General features: G+C 38.4%; 1 protein-coding gene across 1 annotated transcript in view; it reads left to right on the top strand.

Moving 5' to 3' along the window:
- Positions 1–19,025, top strand: part of LOC119788294 (synaptic vesicle glycoprotein 2C-like) — a 120,547-nt gene that overhangs the window by 69,643 nt on the left and 31,879 nt on the right. Inside the window, exon 4 of the mRNA XM_038292543.1 lies at positions 16,856–17,007. Within this exon, the coding sequence (XP_038148471.1) occupies positions 16,856–17,007 (152 nt within the window). The remainder of the gene's footprint in view (positions 1–16,855; positions 17,008–19,025) is intronic.

Here is a 19,025-nt window from a genome sequence, read left to right on the forward strand (position 1 = left end):
AGGCTGTGGCTTTGCTTTGAGCAGCCGGTCTGGAGCGCAGCGGGGGTTGCTGACGGAGTATGAGGGATTTTGGTGTTAGCATGACATGTTACTGTTAGCATAAACAAAACTATTGCACAATGCTTGCACACTGTTGCACTTTTATCCACAACTGTCTTTCCGGCGTCATCGTAGGTCACTCTAAATGCAAAGCGCTCCCATACAGCAGACCTATAAAGTGCTGCTGGCGCGTCTTCCAACTCTTGTTCTTTCCCACTCCCACACAATTCTCCACAACAACTGATTTTGTTCTGCTACACCGGGCTATGCTGCTTCACTTCTTCTTGGTTACTACTGGTGGTTGGGTTTGGTCGCAGTACCGCCACCTTCTGCTCTGGAGTGTAAACGCTTCACCTATGAGAAAATGGAGCAGCGCATGAACCGAACGAAACACACGTGAATCGAACCGAGACAGTAAAACCGAACGGTTCGGACGGTTTTCAAAAACCGTTCCATCCCTGATATATATATATATATATATATATATATATATATATATATATATATATATATATATATATATATATATATATATATATATATATATATATATATATATATATATATATATATATATATATATATATATATATTCATGACTATGAAAATTGTAGATCCACACTGAAGGCATCAAAACTATGAGTCAACACATGTGGAATTAAATATTTAACAAAAAAGTGTGAAAGAACTGAAAATATGTCTTATATTCTATTCTAGTTCTTCAATGTAGCCACCTTTTGCTTTTATTTCTGCTTCTCACACTCTTGGCATTCTTTTGATGATTCTCTAATTTTATCAGTACAGTTTGGACATTTTATGTATCTTTCTAAGGTTGTGTTTCATAGGGATGTTCCGGTTTAAACTAAACATTGATTCTCGATACACTGTTGCTACATAAACTGGCTCATATGTGACGTTAAACGGATAAGCACTGTTTGGATCTTTGTAGTTTTTTTTAATGCTGGGGAATTTGAAAGAAATGCTGAGCTTCCAAACTTCAGACGTACAGTCATTGAGCGCTGCAGCTTGTTTCATTAAGCCTTTCTTTACCTCATTAACTTTGACACCATAAACCGCCTCAGCAAAACAGGAGGGAAGAGGAGAATTAAAGAGCCATATGGAGAAAAAGCACAGATTATGTTTCTGTAATCTTTGTAATTAGGCTAAAAAATGAGGGAACAAATTGTCTTTAAAGAACGGTCAAAGTTAGGCAGGGAATAGAAAAAGTCAGTGTTGACAAAACTGTCTTTGACATTGATTCCTTTTAGCTCTGGCACATCCAGATGTTATTGACATCTCTGTCTAGCGGCCGCCCAGACTGTTTTAGCTTTCCTCTCATGAATTAACCTTTAGTAGGTGGATGCAGACACAGTAGCAATCACAGTTTCACAGACAGTTGCTACAGTGAGCAAACTGAAATATAACATCTGGTTATTAAGCCCAGATCGAGCCATAAAAAAGCAAACTTGCCACATAATCAAGAGGTTTGTGGCTTCTGATTTGATATTTTTCTCTTACGTTTTGCAATGAAGGCACACAGTACACAGCAAAATCATGTGTTAAATTTCCACTGATGGCATTGTGTGTCAAAGTACAGTATTAATTTACCACTTGTTTAGTCAGCTAGTCCAAGAATTTGGTGTTAATCTAAGGAGTTAAATTCAAGCAACTCTGTTAAGTGTTGATGTAAAAATCGCAAAACCTCTTGCCAAAAGGTTTTGAACCTCTTGGATTGAGGCAAGTGACTGTCACTGTGAAGAGCATGGGTAACCAATTAAAAATCTGCGGGGTCCGAATTAAGAAAATCAGCAACCAGTAAAGGTCCAGAGACATTTTTAATTATTATCTGTTACTTTAAAAAGCATTTAACACTGAAATAAAATTATGTGTTTATACAGGCATGTTATACATTGACTTTTTAAATAGATAAAAAAAAAAAATATATATATATATATGTTTTTTTTTTAAAGGTTACTTTATACTTTTATACTTTAAGTAGTTTTTGGAGCACATGCTTTTTCACTTTTAGTTGAGTAAAGAGGTCAAGTTGATACTTCAACTTTTACCAGAGTGTTTTTAAACTGCAGTATCTATACTTCTACTAAAGTAACAAATGTGGGTACTTTTGACACCAATGGTTTTATGCTGCCCTGCAAGGCTTTAAACCTGTGTTTTAATGGAGACAAAGTCATTCTCAAGCACATATCAAGGAGCTCATTTTGAGCCTGGATCCATATTTATTTTTGATTATGTTCATGGTGGAGAATCCTGCTTCACAGCAGCAGGTTGAACCAAACATACTTGAAATTTGCAGGGTCATCTTTGAGCACAATTTCACTTTTCTTTCACCAGTTCACCACAGTTCTTCCGATTTCTTTCACTTTTTTCATCTTTTTCTCCTTCTTTCCCATCGCCTCGCTTGCCACTGCTTTGTCTGCTGTTTCTAAAAGTAGCAGCAGCAGCAACCCAGACTGACAGCAGCTCATTGGATAATTAGTATCATGTGTAGCCTTAGCCTGGGTGCCATCCCGAACTTAGTCCCGCCCACAAAGTTTGAGGTCGGGAAGTTCGGTCTGGCTCTGCTCCATAGTAGCGCGAGTATGATCGCCCACCCTCTGGCGATCCAATCAAATTGTCAGGGCGGGCTTTATACGATGATGGACAGATGATCAACAGTAACGTAATCAACCACGTGACCAAAGCGCGCTTGGGTGACAACAACAATGGCTGCCGCTGGAGAGTTTAGGTGAGTAGATTCTGCTTTTAGGTCTGTTCTAGAAGATATCGACAGCAAATTAATTTAAAAAGAGGAACAGAGAAACGCGATCAAGTCTCATCTTCATATTCTAGGCGTGCAACTGCACGCTTTGATTTTTGTGGACAACAACTATGCCTCGCTTAACATACGTCACGCACTCCGTTGCTCTTATTGGTTGTAGGTCTATCCAATTGAGTGCAGAGGCATTTTTTTTTCCTGGTTCGTTTGAAACACGCCCCATAATCACAGAGCAATGGAGCAGTATCAGACTCATATTCTGACTAGAATTGAGTCGGACTACGTCAGGCTAGTGTAGCCTGGTCATGGACACTCTGGATTGCTTCACCGTAGAAACAGTAGAAGCAGCGCAAGTGAATTTAGACACTTCCATTGGACAACATGGGGTAATTTATAAATGTTTTAAATCCATGACCTCTGGTGTGTAGAGTCTGGGTTGGGCCAAATGTTAATCCTCTATCCTATCTCCCAGGGACATCTGCTAGATTAGATCTGTGATCTGGGTGAGCAAGGAAGACCTCACAGCCAGTGTTGGTTTTGTCAACGATGGCGATGACAAAATTATTTTATTGATGGTTCTTTTTTCTCACAATTATAATAAATACAGAAAAGCTAAACATGGGTCTTTGACTAAAACAATAACGAGACGAAATCAAAATTATTGGGTGGTCAGTCAGACATTTAAAATGCATCATTGTGCTGTAATCTACTAAGCAGTATCAGCTGTGCTTCTGCGTCTTCTTTGGTCTCGCTGCGCACCTGGCGTGCAGTGGTGTACATTTTGCATGACCACAGATGGATCATGGCAGCAGCAGCAGGGGGGAATATAACCCGGAGTGGTCCTTTACTGCACTCTCAACTCACAAACTATGTTCTTCCAGCTGCTTGTGCAGAAATGCGTATTTGAACACAAAAATCCTATGAACTTTAATCTACTTTAATTTACCCCTCGGTTACTGCTGCTCAGTAACCGAGTAATTAAAGAAATGAAGCAAAAATTGCTAAAGTAGAAAGAAGAATTTTTTTTTGTCCTTTGTCTTTTTTTTTTGAGTGGTGGAAAATTTTATTGATCTGTGTGTAATACATAATTCATAGTAGATTTAGGAAGTATTTGTTTTGTGATGGAAACCTGGCATGTCTAAAACCATTCCTTTATTGTACATTTTATTAGCTTTTCTGACTTCTATATTAACCAATATGATGTGCTGAACTAGATCTGCTATTTACACAGCTTTTGTGAGACACTTTTTTTAGGGCACGAATAAAAAAAAAAGTTTATTTAAATTCTATAAATTCGAGTTTTCTGCACACAGCATTGATGAACTTCATGGCAGCTTACTAAGCTATTGCAATATCTAGTGTTAAGGAAGAAATTTCTAAAAAGTTAACTTTGGAAAAAAGTTTGGCTCTCTCTCTTCCTCTGGATCCCAGGTCCTCTCGGCGGCCACGTGTAGCCACAAGGAAAACAACAATGCGTGTTGACGTCACAGAATTACAGAGTTTAATCCAATATAAGACAATGCATAAACTTACACCAGAAACTGCAGAACAACGGAGACGTACATTAATTTACCTGACATAAATGGAGAGAAGGAAAGAAAGCAAAGACGTACAAAGACATCTTTGGAGAGTTGCAAGAGCAAATCTGATTTGTTACTTATGTGTAGAAAGTTTTATCCTCTTGTATTTAATTTATTCAAATAAGGCGTACCTTTGCTCCTCCAACCAGGAGCTATCTCTGACCCCTTATCTGAAGCCTAAAACCCCTGCAGTGTTTACGGCCTCTCACAGATGAGTGTGAAAAGCCAGAACTTCCACTATATTGTTTTACGACACAGACAAAGGGCAGTTTAAACGATCTTAGCAAACCATCCGCTGCAGCCACAGGCAAAACAAAGGTCAACAGGCCAGAATAAGTCACTGATTTAAAACCACAATTTAGGCCATTTTAATCAAGATTAGCTTATTTAAAATTTATTTTCTCAACACTAGGCAAGAGCTGTCAGTCTGGTAAAGAATCTGGTTGCTATTTGAAATTGTAAATATTTTTTTTGCAACATAAAACTGACTAAAACTAGACTAAAACCTTTTTAAGTGTTAGTGGACTAAAACCGACTAAAACTATCATATATCGTAAGGACTAAAACGTGACTAAGACTTATAATAGTTTTCGCCCTGAAGACTAAGATTAAAGATGGCTGTCAAAAACAACACTACTCACAACTCTCTTGAAATACATGCGCTAACAACATAGGATGCAGAAGTTGGTCCTTCCAATCGGAGGGTCGTAGATTTGAATCCCAGTTATATATGTCGTTTGCCAGGACACTTCACCTGCATTCACCTTGTGTTTGGCAGCCTCTCTGCCCTTAGTTATAGCTTGCCGCCATGAATGGGTGAATAATCAACCCTGCCTAGAGTGTAGTGTTAAAGATTGACTCTATACACTGTTAGATAAATTCAACACTGTTGTGCTGAGTGAAGACTGTTGTTCCAACTCTCCCACAATGTTAACTGTGTAACACTTTAAAATCTATTTTTAACACATTCTAGAGCATACTCTCCATCATTGCATTGTGAAAATGGGGAGAGTTTTTTTTTCAGTGTATTGACAGTGTAATTATTTGTCATTTCTTTCCTTGTATTTTAAACCTTTTAAAGGACCTCTATTCTGAAAATCTTTCTTTGACGCTCAATGATTTTTAAGGACAGTGACAAAAAAAGCAGTTTTGATTGTTGAAATAAGAATCAGAGACTAAATAATAAGGCAGTTACACTCTAATGCATTTAATAGTCAGTATTGTTGATCAAATTAAAAACTGTGTGAAGGATTAATTTTAAGGATTAGTTGGCTGTTGCCTTGAAGAAAAGTCGCAACAGCCACATAACTTCAACTTCAAATTCATGCATTCCAAAAATGAAAACTTTTTCAAAGTTTTTTTATGCGTTTTCACAGATAATTCACCTTTCCTGTGAAATAACAGTGAAAACCTTTTCCTAACATCTGTTTGGTTTAACCCTACAATAGATAATCTCAGGAAGGTATAATCTCTCCTCACTGTAAAGACCCTACATCATTCTCCCTGCTGCTGGCTTCTGGTCCATCTCCTCCCTGACTTTGCTCTTTCTTTTAGGGCAATTAACATCAAAACATGTGGAAAGCAATTTTTTTTTTTTAGATAGAATTAGGAAGAGAAGCAGCAATAAGTACTGTGACATTTGGCTTTAAAGTCACTTTTATGCCACACATATTTTGTTATCCCTTCACTGGCACGGCTCTCTCTATTGTGACCATTCTTAATATGTTAACAGCAATTGTGAGCAAAAAGGTTTCCTTGAAATGAAAGATTTTTGGTTAATTTATTTCAAACTACGGTAACTAGAAAGTAATGTCACAGACACTGCATGAAAAGTGAGATTTTCGTCCCCGTAAACCCCCGTAAACTCCCGCAGATCTGCCTGATTTTCGTCAGTTTCCGACAATTTGCAACCCGTGCTTGTCCGCGTTTGTCGTGCCACAAATTGTCGGAAACGGACTCTGACGTATGTGGAGAGCGATCAGCTGTACTAATGGCCCTAATTAGCATATGAATGCAGCAAACCCGCGCGGCTGGCCAGGTCTGGCTTGAATAACCTACTCAGTATTGGCTGAAACCACTATTCTCAAACAAATGAAATCGCTCGTGATTGGCAGCAAAACCACACGTGGCCACGCCAGGCTTTAATTTTCTTACTGAGTATTGGACGGAACCACTTCTTTTTAAACAAGTAAAGTCGCTCGTGATTGGTTGGCATATATATATTTACATATATATATTTATTCATATATATATATATATTTATTCATTCATATATATATATATTCATATATTCATATATATTCATATATTTATTCATTCATATATTTATTCATTCATATGCTGTGTATTTATGTTATCCTACACTACTACACAATTATTATGTTACCATCAAGGACATGAATTAATTTATACAGGAAATGAAGATTTGCCAGGAAGCTGTTTATGCAAAGAAAGAGCTTTATTAAAACACACACAACTATATACAACGCATATCCAAACACATGCGTATCTAAAAATTACAACTCCGTGAACGGTCCGTTTGCTTCCTCGGGGTTGGAGTTAACTGGCAGCATTCCCTCCGAGGCAGGTCCGATGTGCAGACGCATACTGTGCGTGGCCCTGTACTTCGGCATCGCTTCTAACCGGGACTGCAGCTTAACACAGAGTTCAGTGAGATCCGGCCTACGAAATGGCGGCGACCGTACAATCCATCCAGAGACACCGCCGACGACGCCATCTTCTTCGTCGGACATGAGGTCGACGGTGGCGGACTTACAGAGTTCCACTTCCTCATCTGATAGCACACTCTGCCTCGCCTTCAGCAGCTGAAAAAAAAACAATGAATCAGCGCACTGCGTATGGACACAACACATCTATCAATGCACCTGAAAAATAGTCACCAAATAAAGTCTTACCCTCTTTCTTCTGGCCCGACTCCGAGCAGATAGCCTCAGCACGCAGCGTGCTGGCTAGCAGCGTGTATCTGAAGCTCCTGCATACCGTCTCATAATACGTCTTACAGGCAGCTGGAAAACAATTAAATGAGAGTGGTATGAATAAAAAAAAAAAAGAAAAAATCAAACGCAAGTCACAGTAACAAGGAAGGAGAAAACATTAAAACAAGTCACTTACACACAATGTCGTCTTTATCAACATCGTGCAAATCCGAGCAAATAGGAGGTCACCGCCTCATTGTGAGGCGACTGTAGTCTGTGAAAAAAAAAAAAAGTACAGCTATGGTCGGTATCCATCCGTATCCATGTCCTTTTACCGCTGAATGAAAGCATATTCTTTAAACTTTACCCCTGCCCCGGTTCATAGGGCCTGCAATTAGTCTCCGAGTTGTTAAGACGGCATAATGCTTCCTGTGAATCACAAAAAATACACTTTAATAAAGCTTTAGGCTAGGCTGCTTTTAGCTTACCTAGCTAGGCTAGGTTGTCTTTAGCTTGCCTAGCTAAGCTAGGCTGCTTTTAGCATAGCTACCAGTAATCGAACATATATTTACCACTAGCGTGGCGTTGTGCACCCGTCTTCTCTTCCTCGAGTTCGTATATCCCGCAAAGTTGCTCGACTGCAGATAGGGTGGCCAGATGTCCGGCTTTAGGGCGGACAGTCCGGATTTTCATTGCACTGTCCGGCGTCCGGCGCTGCACCCAGCCGGACATGTATTTGTCCTCCTTTACCCCCAGATTCCACATACTCCGTCAGCGCTCCGCCCCGCTCACGTACGGAGTACTTGTCTGTCATGTAAATCAATGAGACCTGTTCCACATCCTCCGCTCGTCACCGCCCACGTACGTCTTCTCCGTCCTTCACCGTCAAAATACGGAGCTGAGCTATTTTTTGCTCCCCTCCGGTCCGTCCAGATCAAGACCCGCTATTGCAATCGCACCAAACAGAAAAAAGAATGTAGAGAAGACCCGGTTTGTCAAATTAAATTATAGTAAAAACAGATCGGTATCTAGAAATTAGAGCATAGTTTGTATATATTCCCAAAAACTAAGAGCAATTAATTAAATAATTGGATGCAGACTATTGGTGCTTCAACAGACCAGGAAGAAGTTGTGAGATTCTAGAGTGAATCTCACAACTTTAAAAGAAAATTCTTATTGCAGGAATGGATGAAGAGATGATGAGTTTGGAAGCAGAGAATAAACAGAGTTCATACAAACTATGTATGATCCTAGTTATCCCTGTTACAAAAATCCACAACAGAAAGAAAATATTTGGGCAGAAACTGAACATCTGCTGGATGATGATGGGGATTTTTTTTAATATGTCAGATTCAATTAAGCGTTCACAGGTTTTATACAGGAATGAGGAGCTCTAATTTAATGCTCTTTTAATGCTATTAGAAATAATTTTAATGCCATCAACAAGTATCATGTACACAAGTTATTAGTTTACATGAAATAAGGAGCTGTAAGCACAGTTCCATGACTCAAGTTTATATATATATATATATATATATATATATATATATATATATATATATATATATATATATATATATATATATATATATATATATATATATATATATATATATAGATAGATAGATAGATAGATAGATAGATAGATAGATAGATAGATAGATAGATAGATATATAGATAGATAGATATATAGATAGATATGGATAGATAGATATATAGATAGATATGGATAGATAGAGAACATGGTGAAATCATCTTTACTCTCGACAGGCTGCAGCCATGTCATGAATTCCTCTTTTCCAGCCACTTTTTGCAGTTTGCATCGTCCTATTCTCTAGCTCTTTCTCGAGCTTCTTTTCCAAACAACTGCTTTATGATCAATTGCAGCAGTTCTGCGCAAATTAATTGTGTTAAAAAAATGGTCACTTTTTAAACACCACAATGTATTAAATAAATACAAATGCTGGGAACCAATTCTTTTTTACATTTCTTTAATATTTTGTTCTATTCAGCTACACAAGCATCCTCTTTAAACTACTAAGAATTGTGCTATAAATGTGACTTTACCCGATTCTTATGTACACCTTAGTAATTTATTGATATGCCGCACAATGTCCTCCTTTTTGGTGCTATAGAAATGGCCACCCTAACTGCAGAGCCGCCATCTTGTCCTCTATGGACTACAACCTGGAGTGCATCGAATTCTCCAGCTGAGTGAGGCGCTCATTCATGTCGGCAGTATGTTGGGCAAGCTGACGAGACAGTCCGCTGATAGCAATCAGCAGTTTCTTCTCGTCAGTCTGCGGGCTGGCCGAAAGTTGTGGACTAAGAGCAGTTGGAGGCGAGTTGAACGCGAGACGTCGTGCAGCCATTATTCACGTAACAACAAAATACAAACACGGTAACTGGAGATGAAGCTCTTCTGAGTATAGTAACACAAACATGTCTGCTAATATGCTGGTCTCGCGAGAAGTCGTAGTGCACAAAAGCTCACACGTGATTGGACGATGGGGCCGAAGGCTCATCAGGCTCCTCCAATCACATACGACGTCATTGTTATACGGAAGGACTCGCGAGAAGAGCTCGCGTCGCTCCATTCTGGAAGGTGGCGGTAATGCACCTATAAATTGTTTGCAATTGCAATTGTTTGTCTCCATAAGATTGAATTTGAGCAGGTGGACATTAGAGATAATAAATGCAACAACAAGTTTTTGAATCAATATTCTATAAATAATATGTACCCAGGAAGAACAAAAAGCACAGCTCTCTTACAAAATTTTAAGAAATCTATGATAGTCAAAATTAGGACAAATTATTTGAAATTCCCAATTCCTCCTAAATATAAAGAATTACAATTTAAAATAATAAATAACATATATCCTTCAAATGAGTTTTTAAGAGAGAGATTTAAGTTTAATGTTGAGAATTGTGGCTTTTGTACAACTCAATTGGAAACAACTAAACATCTTTTTTATGAATGTAAAGAAGTATTAAACTTATGGGATCAACTTCGAACCTTTCTATCTTCTAAAACAATAAATTTAGATTTTATTTCCTGGCAAAACATTTAATTCGGTTTATCCATTAAAGAAAAAAAATTTGGAATTTTTAATTAATATTCTAATAATTGTAACAAAGTATTATATCCATAAATGTCGCTATGCAAAATGCTCCCTCTCAATCTCTGCTCTCAAAAATGAACTTTCCCTTTTCAAAAGATGTCTGAGAAAGATGCAGAATTTAAATGCAATTAAATTGTTTGAGTTAATTGAAGAATTTCAGTTGGTAGTCCCCACTGATTAATTTACTTTAACTACTATTATTATTTTATTTATTTTTATTTATTTTATTTTATTTTATACTTTTTTCCAGCCTGTGCATTTAATTTTATTTTTCAAAAGCAGGAGTTGTGATATTTCTTCTTGTATTGAAATATTTGTTATTGACTTGTTATTTGAGATTGTTATTGTTTTCTTATATATTCAATAACAAAAAAAAAAAAAAGTGGAAATCTAAAAAAAAAAATTAACCATTACAGCCAACTGATTCTGATTAAAACTAATTTTTGAAGTAAATTATTTTGTGTATTTTTTTTTACATAACATTTGCATACACAGTAATCTAGCGTACTTTAATTAAATAAATCAATTCAAGCTAAAATGTAAGAGTCTATAATTAGGCTATACTGAGCCTGATCTATTTCTACCATCTATTTGGGGGATATTTATTGCCACACTTTGGGCCACTTAATACCAATTTAGTATGCTGACCTATGACCTTATGACCACAGTGTACCAATCTTCTGATGGCTACTTCCAACAGGATAATGCGCCATGTTATAAAGTGAATCATCTCAGAATCATTTCTTGAAACTTTTCCACTTAAGTAATTGTGAATTGAGCATATTGACAGACAACATTTTATTTTTTATCTTAAATGCAAATTTAAAAAAAAATAATTACTGCTCTAAATGTATTGCTCTGTCAGCTAAAGATCTGTTTTGGTCTCTATACTTTAATTAAATAAATCAATTCAAGCTAAAATGTAAGAGGCTATACCTGATCTCTTTGTATCAGAGATTTTCTTACCCAGGGTTGCAGGGGGGGTAAAACCCCCCTGCAACCCTGGTTTGCATTTGTATAGCTCACAGCATGTTCATTTACATGTTAAAGCCTCCCCTAGAATTCCATGGGGGGGAGGCATGGGGGGAACACTGCCTAAGAAATTCCACGTCAATTTCTGACAATTTACGGGAGTTTTCGTCGAAGCCTGCAAATTGCCGTAAACTGCCGCTAACCTGAAGTTCCACGACAATCTACAGTGCCGTATATTGACGAAAATCCCACTTTTCATGCAGTGAGAGGTTCAGTTCAGGCTTTTAATTATGCTTAACTAGCTTAACATATTGATATGTTTAACCTTGTCATCATTTAGTGTAGAACTTCTGCGTACGCGTATGCTCATGGTGTGTTTAAAGACAGCTCGAAAATTTTTCTTACTGCACACTAATAATGGGTTTATCTGTTTTAACAGCTAAAACGTGCAGGTGACATGTCCTATGACTATTCTATATCCATTACACCCATGCATTTACTTTTTTCCTTTACTGAAAAATCTATAGTTCAGTGGAAGAACATATTGATTGGGAGCCTGGAGGAAGATAATATTAAAACTCGGGAATCTTCCGCGTAATTCGGGAGAGGTGGCAATTATGGTCCAGTGTGGACCAATATAAACATGTTAAGTGTTTCAACTAAACTCCCTATTAGTTCTTTAACACTGACAAATCTGCGGTGTTGAGCAGACAGGAAGTCTGGGGGATGAAGGTGAAAATGTTAAATTGATTGTACTTAACCATAGACTTATGCCCTGATTTTTATCGATTGCAAATAAGGGAATTAGACCAGCTAGAAGAGCGAGGTACCTGAGAACGCTGGGACCCTTTTTCCACCTGGATCCCCGCTAATTTTTGCCCTCATGTCCCTCCATTGTCGCACACTTGCCTCTTGCGTTTTTTCCACTTCCTCACCACCTTGGCCGTATCTAGACCCACAGCTAGTTTGTGATTTCCCTTGTGTGGAATTACATAGCACACTTCACGCTCACTGTGACACACACTGCTTCAGTATAACCAGCCCTTAACTGTGGCCATCAGATTGTGATCTGCATAATGATGAAGGTACACTTGCGAAAAAGTTTAACACATGCTTGCTGCTGAATTGGGAAAGCAAATCCCTTTACACTTTCTTTGAAGATCTGCTCTGCATGTTCTAACACATTTGCACCAGTTTTCACAGTTGAAAAGAATTTTCCGCAAGCACATTTTGATGGAAGCCCTAGGTGTAGGTACTGAACAGCTGTTTTTAGCTGTAGAAAAACCATTAATCAGTAAGGCTAAGAGGGAAAAATGGCTACTTTTTGATAGGGGGAAAGAAGATTGAACTTGTTAAAGAAAAATTATTATTTTTAGTTTTTAATACAGTTAATCTTATGGCATGTGTAAAAGGTATGTTGAGCACTCTCATTTTGAACATATTTCTTAATTTTGAACAAGTTTGTGAAGATAACCTTTCCTTGAACCAAATTACTTAATTTAAGTTTGTTCCTGAGAATTTATGGCAGAAAGAAGCCCCGCATTCCACAGCTATTTTGTGAAATCTTATCTTATGTTTTCCTTAGCCAGAGGACCTTAGAATTCCTGGAGGCCAGGCCGTAAATTAGGGGAAGTTCTAAGTTTTTCTGAGTGTCCAAGATAGCTCCTGGTTGGAGGAGCAAAAGCCAGCCTTATTTGAATAAATTAAATACAAGAGGATAAAACTTTCTACATAGAAGTAACAAATCAGATTTGCTCTTGCAACTCTCCAAAGATGTCTTTGTCTTTGCGTTCTTTCCTTCTCTCCATTTATGTCAGGTAAATGAATGTATGTCTCAGTTGATCTGCAGTTTCTGGTGTAAGTTTGTGCATTGTCTTACTTCTAAGTTTATGCATTGTCTTATATTGGATTAAACTCTGTAATTCTGTGACGTCAAACATGCATTGCTGGTTTCCTTGTGGCCACACGCAGCACGCCGGGAGGACCTGGGATACAGAGGAAGAGAGAGAGCCAAACTTTTTTCCAAAATTAACTTTTTATAAATTTCTTCCTTTAACAAACTCTAGAAAACTCAAAGAAGGTCATGTGGTCTGAATAGTCCAGATAGGTGCATATGGGAGTAGAGGCAGCGAAAGTGATGCACCCATCATGCCTTGTACCTGTGGGGACTGAGCTATAGTCTGAGGTTGCTGCAGTATTTCAGGGTTCAGCACATTATGTGCCCAACAAAGGATGTCAGCTGAATACCTGATTATATTTAATAACCAGGTTATTTCATTAATGTTTATTTTCTTCCCTAATGACATTAACCTGATTTATCTAAAGACATCCCAGAATCACCCAGTAAAGCTCAAAATCATAACAGACGAATAGATAAAAATACCAAATACTTTTGTTTATGGGTAAAACTGTGAAGTATAAGATGAAATACTTCAAAGCATGACTCCAGAAGATGGTAATCACAGCACGTAACCAAAACCAAAAATGACTCAGCTATTACAGCTTTTATTTCTGTCATCCTTACTAGTCATTGATGCTACTGGTTATTATTGGTAATATCACTGGCACTGTGTGCTGAGATATACAGGTGCTGGTCATAAAATTAGAATATCATGAAAAAGTAGATTGATTTCAGTAATTCCATTTAAAAAGTGAAACTTGTATATTATATTCATACATTACATACAAACTCATATATTTCAGATGTTTATTTTGTTTAATTTTGATGATTACAAATGACAACAAATGAAAATCTCAAATTCATCATATTACTGAATATTACTGAAGACCAATAAAAACAAAGGATTTATAGAAATGTTGGCCAACTGAAAAGTATGAACATGAAAAGTATGAGCATGTACAGCACTCAGTATTTAGTTGGGCCTCCTTTGGCCTGTATTACTGCAGCAATGCGGCGTGGCATGGAGTCGATCAGTCTGTGGCACTGCTCAGGTGTTATGATAGCCCAGGTTGCTCTAATAGTGGCTTTTAGCTCTTCTGAATTGTTGGGTCTGGTGTATTGCATCTTCTTCTTCACAATACCCCATAGATTTTCTATGGGGTTAAGGTCAGGAGAGTTTGCTGGCCAATTAAGAACAGGGATACCATGGTCCTTCAACCAGGTACTGGTAGCTTTGGCACTGTGTGCAGGTGCCAAGTCCTGTTGGAAAATGAAATCTGCATCTCCAAAAAGTTGGTCAGCTGCAGGAAGCATGAAGTGCTCTAAAACTTCCTGGTATGTGGCTGCGTTGACCCTGGACCTCAGAAAACACAATGGACCAACACCAGCAGATGACATGGCACCCCAAACCATCACTGACTGTGGAAACTTTACACTGGACTTCAAGCAACGTGGATGAAGTGCCTCTCTTCTTTTCCTCCAGACTCTGGGACCTTGATTTCCAAAGGAAATGCAAAATTTACTTTCATCAGAGAACATGACTTTGGACCACTCACCAGCAGTCCAGTCCTGTTTCTCTTTAGCCCAGGCAAGACGCTTCTGACGCTGTCTGTGGTTCAAGAGTGGCTTGACACAAGGAATGCGACAGCAGAAACCCATGTCTTTCATACGTCTGTGTGTGGTGGTTCTTGAAGCACTCACTCCAGCTGCAGTCCACTCTTTGTGAATCTCCCCCACATTTTTGAAGGGGTTTTGTTTCACAATCCTCTCCAGGGTGCGGTTATCTCTCTTGCTTGTACACTTTTTTCGACCACATCTTTTCCTTCCCTTCGCCTCTCTATTAATGTGCTTGGACACTGAGCTCTGTGAACAGCCAGCCTCTTTAGCGATGACCTTTTGTGTCTTGCCCTCCTTGTGCAAGGTGTCGATGGTCGTCTTTTGGACAACTGTCAAGTCAGCAGTCTTCCCCATGATTGTGTAGCCTATAGAACTAGACTGAAAGACCATTTAAAGGCTTTTGCAGGTGGTTTGAGTTAATTAGCTGATTAGAGTGTGGCACCAGGGGCCATCAATTTTGAACCTTTTCACAATATTCTAATTTTCTGATATGATGAATTTGAGATTTTCATTTGTTGTCATTTGTAATCATCAAAATTAAACAAAATAAACATCTGAAATATATGAGTTTGTATGTAATGTATGAATATAATATACAAGTTTCACTTTTTAAATGGAATTACTGAAATCAATCTACTTTTTCATGATATTCTAATTTTATGACCAGCACCTGTAGATCAGTGACAAATTTAGGAAATTTGAGGCCCTAGGCAAAGACAGGCGGGGGGCCATCTGAATTGAGAAGACAATACATAAAATAGACCCATTATACAGATACAAGCATTTTAATAGAACAGACACATGATTTGTTTCTTGCTGTTTTCCTCTCTATGTTTTGTACTCAGCCGACTTTTCATCTTGTCTCAAAAGGAATGAAAGATGTTTTCCAAGCACTAAGCTCACGTAGCTGATTGCTCCTTTCTGTATTTCCAAAAAGGCAACGGCAAAAGTAAATAACTCATTCCTTCTTTTCACTGTAGACAAGCCTTGATCTGATTCTCTGTTCTCCATTTTTCATTTGCATGAAATATTAGCTGCATGAATCATGACAGCAGACAAGATAGAGAAGGGCAGAAGGAATGGTTACAAATCTACTTGCTCTGGAGAGCAGAGTTCGGTGCTTTAATATGTTGTTGTCAAAGTCTCCAGTAGCAGAAAAAGTTGCTGGATTTGGCACTAGGTGCTTTTTTGAAATAAAAGTACTAGAGGGGTTTGAAAAGTTGCTAAATATAGCGACAAAAGCGGTGAGTTGGCAACACTGCTCTTCCCGCTGTTTGTTTTCAAATGGTTTGCTGTTTGTTTGGACCTTTCTGAACATGCAGAGAAAATGGACTGATCCAATGTGGTGAACACTGAAGGGTGGGAGCTGAGACTCACTTAATATTATAAGAGTTCTGATGGCATTTTAGCGAAAGGATTTTTATCAAAAGTATACCTGAATGTGCACAAATAAGGACCAGCTGTATAAACCATACATGTAAAAGGAGGTTTATGGGGCCCTCAGGAACATGAAACCCTAGAGAACTGCCTAGTTTTGCCTAATGGTAAATCACCCCTGCTAGAGATAGTTACAATAATTTAATTATTAAATTTATTCTGTAATTTATGATTTAACAATTTTTTATTGTTTGACTTGTTAACATACTACTCTAGAATTAAGAAGTGTTTGAAATTATGATGTTCGAGAACAGTTGAACAACTTAGTCCATCTACCTGCTCCTTTGAACACGTAAAAATTCTCTATAATTTACTGATTCTCTTTTGTTTGTTCCTATTTTCTTTGTCCTTTTTTTATTTAAGTTTGATATACTCAATTCAAATGTTTTTTAATGTACTTTTAGTGTGCAAAATTAGACAAATGAATGCTGGCTCCTGGAAGTTGCACTGCTGATAACCTTGGACTTCTTTGCAGAATTGGTGGGGCGGTGCCGATAGTATTCTCCTACTTTGCCGAGGTCCTGGCCAGAGAGAAGAGAGGAGAGCACCTGAGCTGGCTTTGCATGTTCTGGATGATCGGAGGAATTTATGCCTCAGCTATGGCCTGGGCCATCATCCCTCACTATGGTGAGTGTCAGCGCTCTATCACAGCATACAGTGGGGTAAATCGGTTATTGGTGCTCCACTAATTTTCTAATCAAAACAAATAGAGAGGTCTGTAGATCAGCAGCTGCCACCTAGAAGCCTGAAGAAAAAATATATATATGTAGATATATCTACAGTCATGGCCAAAAGTTTTGAGAATGATTGAATGAATATTTACAAAGTCTACTGCTTGAGTTTTTATAACAGCAATTTGCATATACTCCAGAATGTTATAAAGAGTGATCAGCGTAACAGCAATTAATTGCAAAGTCAATATTTGCCTAGAAAATGAACTTTATCCCCCAAAACACATTTCAACGTCATTGCAGCCCTGCCTTAAAAGGACCAGCTAACATCGTTTCAGTGATTGCTCTATTAACACAGGTGTGGTTGGTGATGAGGACAGGGCTGGAGATCCATCTGTTATGATTAAGTAAGAATGACACCACTGGACACTTTAAAAAGAGGCTGGTGCTTGGCATCATTGTTTCTCCTCTGTGAACCATGGGTATCTCTAAAGAAATACGTGCAGTCATCATTGCACTACACAAAAATGGCCCAACAGGAAAGAGAATCACAGCTAGAAAGATTGCACCTCTGTCAACAATTTATCGCATCATCAAGTATGGAAGCAAATCGTTACCATATTTAAAATGAAAAAGCATGCTCAGAAATGCTTTTTCATTTTAAGAATGTGGCTGCATTGTTTGACTCATAAATGGAATTAGTAATCAATCATCCTATTTGCATTCTCGTTTTCTTCTTCAATACCGCTCATCCTTTTACTAAATTAAAATGAAAAAGAAAAAGACATTTGAGATTTATTTTTCAAAATGCACCCCTGCAAATTACATACCAAAATTCAATTTGAAATAAAAAATTTGAAAATGAAAAAGCATTTCCAGAAATACTTTTTCATTTTAAGAACGTGGCTGCATCGTTTGACTCATAAATGAAATGAGTAATCAATCCTCCTATTTGCATTTTCATTTGCTTCTCCAAGACTGCACATTTTATGCCATAATCAAGGAGAAAACACAGCGGACATTGCTTTTTCATTTTCATGGTCTGCCTGCAAAGTACTGTCCTCAACTCGAAAACAAAAAAGCATTCTGAGTGGTGGGGGCAGCAGAGTGACGTCAGCAGCCGCTCTTCCTGGTACTCAGCTGCTCTTCCTTTACGATTTGCTTCCATAATCAAGAACTTCAAGGAGAGAGGTTACATTGTTGCCACAAAGGCTCCAAGGCGCACAAGAAAGACCAGTAAGCGCCAGGACCGTCTTTTAAAAGTGTTTCAGCTGTGGGGTCGGGCTACCAGCAGTGCAGAGCTGGCTCAGGAGTGGCAGCAGGCAGGTGTGAGTGCATCTGCATGCACTGTGGGGTGGAAACTCTTGGAGCAAGGCCTGCTCTCAAGGAGGGCAACAAAGAAGCCACTTCTCTCCAGGAAAAACATCAGGGACTGATATTCTGCAAAAGGTACAGGGAGTGGACTGCTGAGGACTGGGGTAAAGTCATTTTCTCTGATGAATTCCCTTTCCGATTGTTTGGGACATCTGGAAAACAGCTTGTTCGGAGAAGACCAGGTGAGCGCTACCACCAGTCTTGTCTCATGCCAGCTGTAAAGCATCCTGAAACCATTCATGTGTGGGGTTGCTTCTCAGCCAAGGAGTCGGCTCTCTCACATTATTACCTAAAAACACAGCCATGAATAAAGAATCGTACTAGAATGTCCTCCGAGAGCAACTTCTCCCAACTGTCCAAGAGCATTTTGGTGATGAACAATGCCTTTTCCAGCACCATGGAGCACCTTGCCATGAAGCAAAGGTGATATCTAACTGGCTCAGGGAACAAAACATAGAGATTTTGGGTCCATGGCCTGGAAACTCCCCTGATCTTAATCCCATTGAAAACTTGTGGTCAATCATCAAAAGACGGGTGGACAAACAAAAACCTAGGAATTCTGACAAAATGCAAGCATTGATTGTGCAAGAACTGACTGCT

The sequence above is a fragment of the Cyprinodon tularosa genome, unplaced genomic scaffold, assembly GCF_016077235.1.
Source record: "Cyprinodon tularosa strain WSP-4 unplaced genomic scaffold, ASM1607723v1 ctg313, whole genome shotgun sequence".
Taxonomy (NCBI): domain Eukaryota; kingdom Metazoa; phylum Chordata; class Actinopteri; order Cyprinodontiformes; family Cyprinodontidae; genus Cyprinodon; species Cyprinodon tularosa.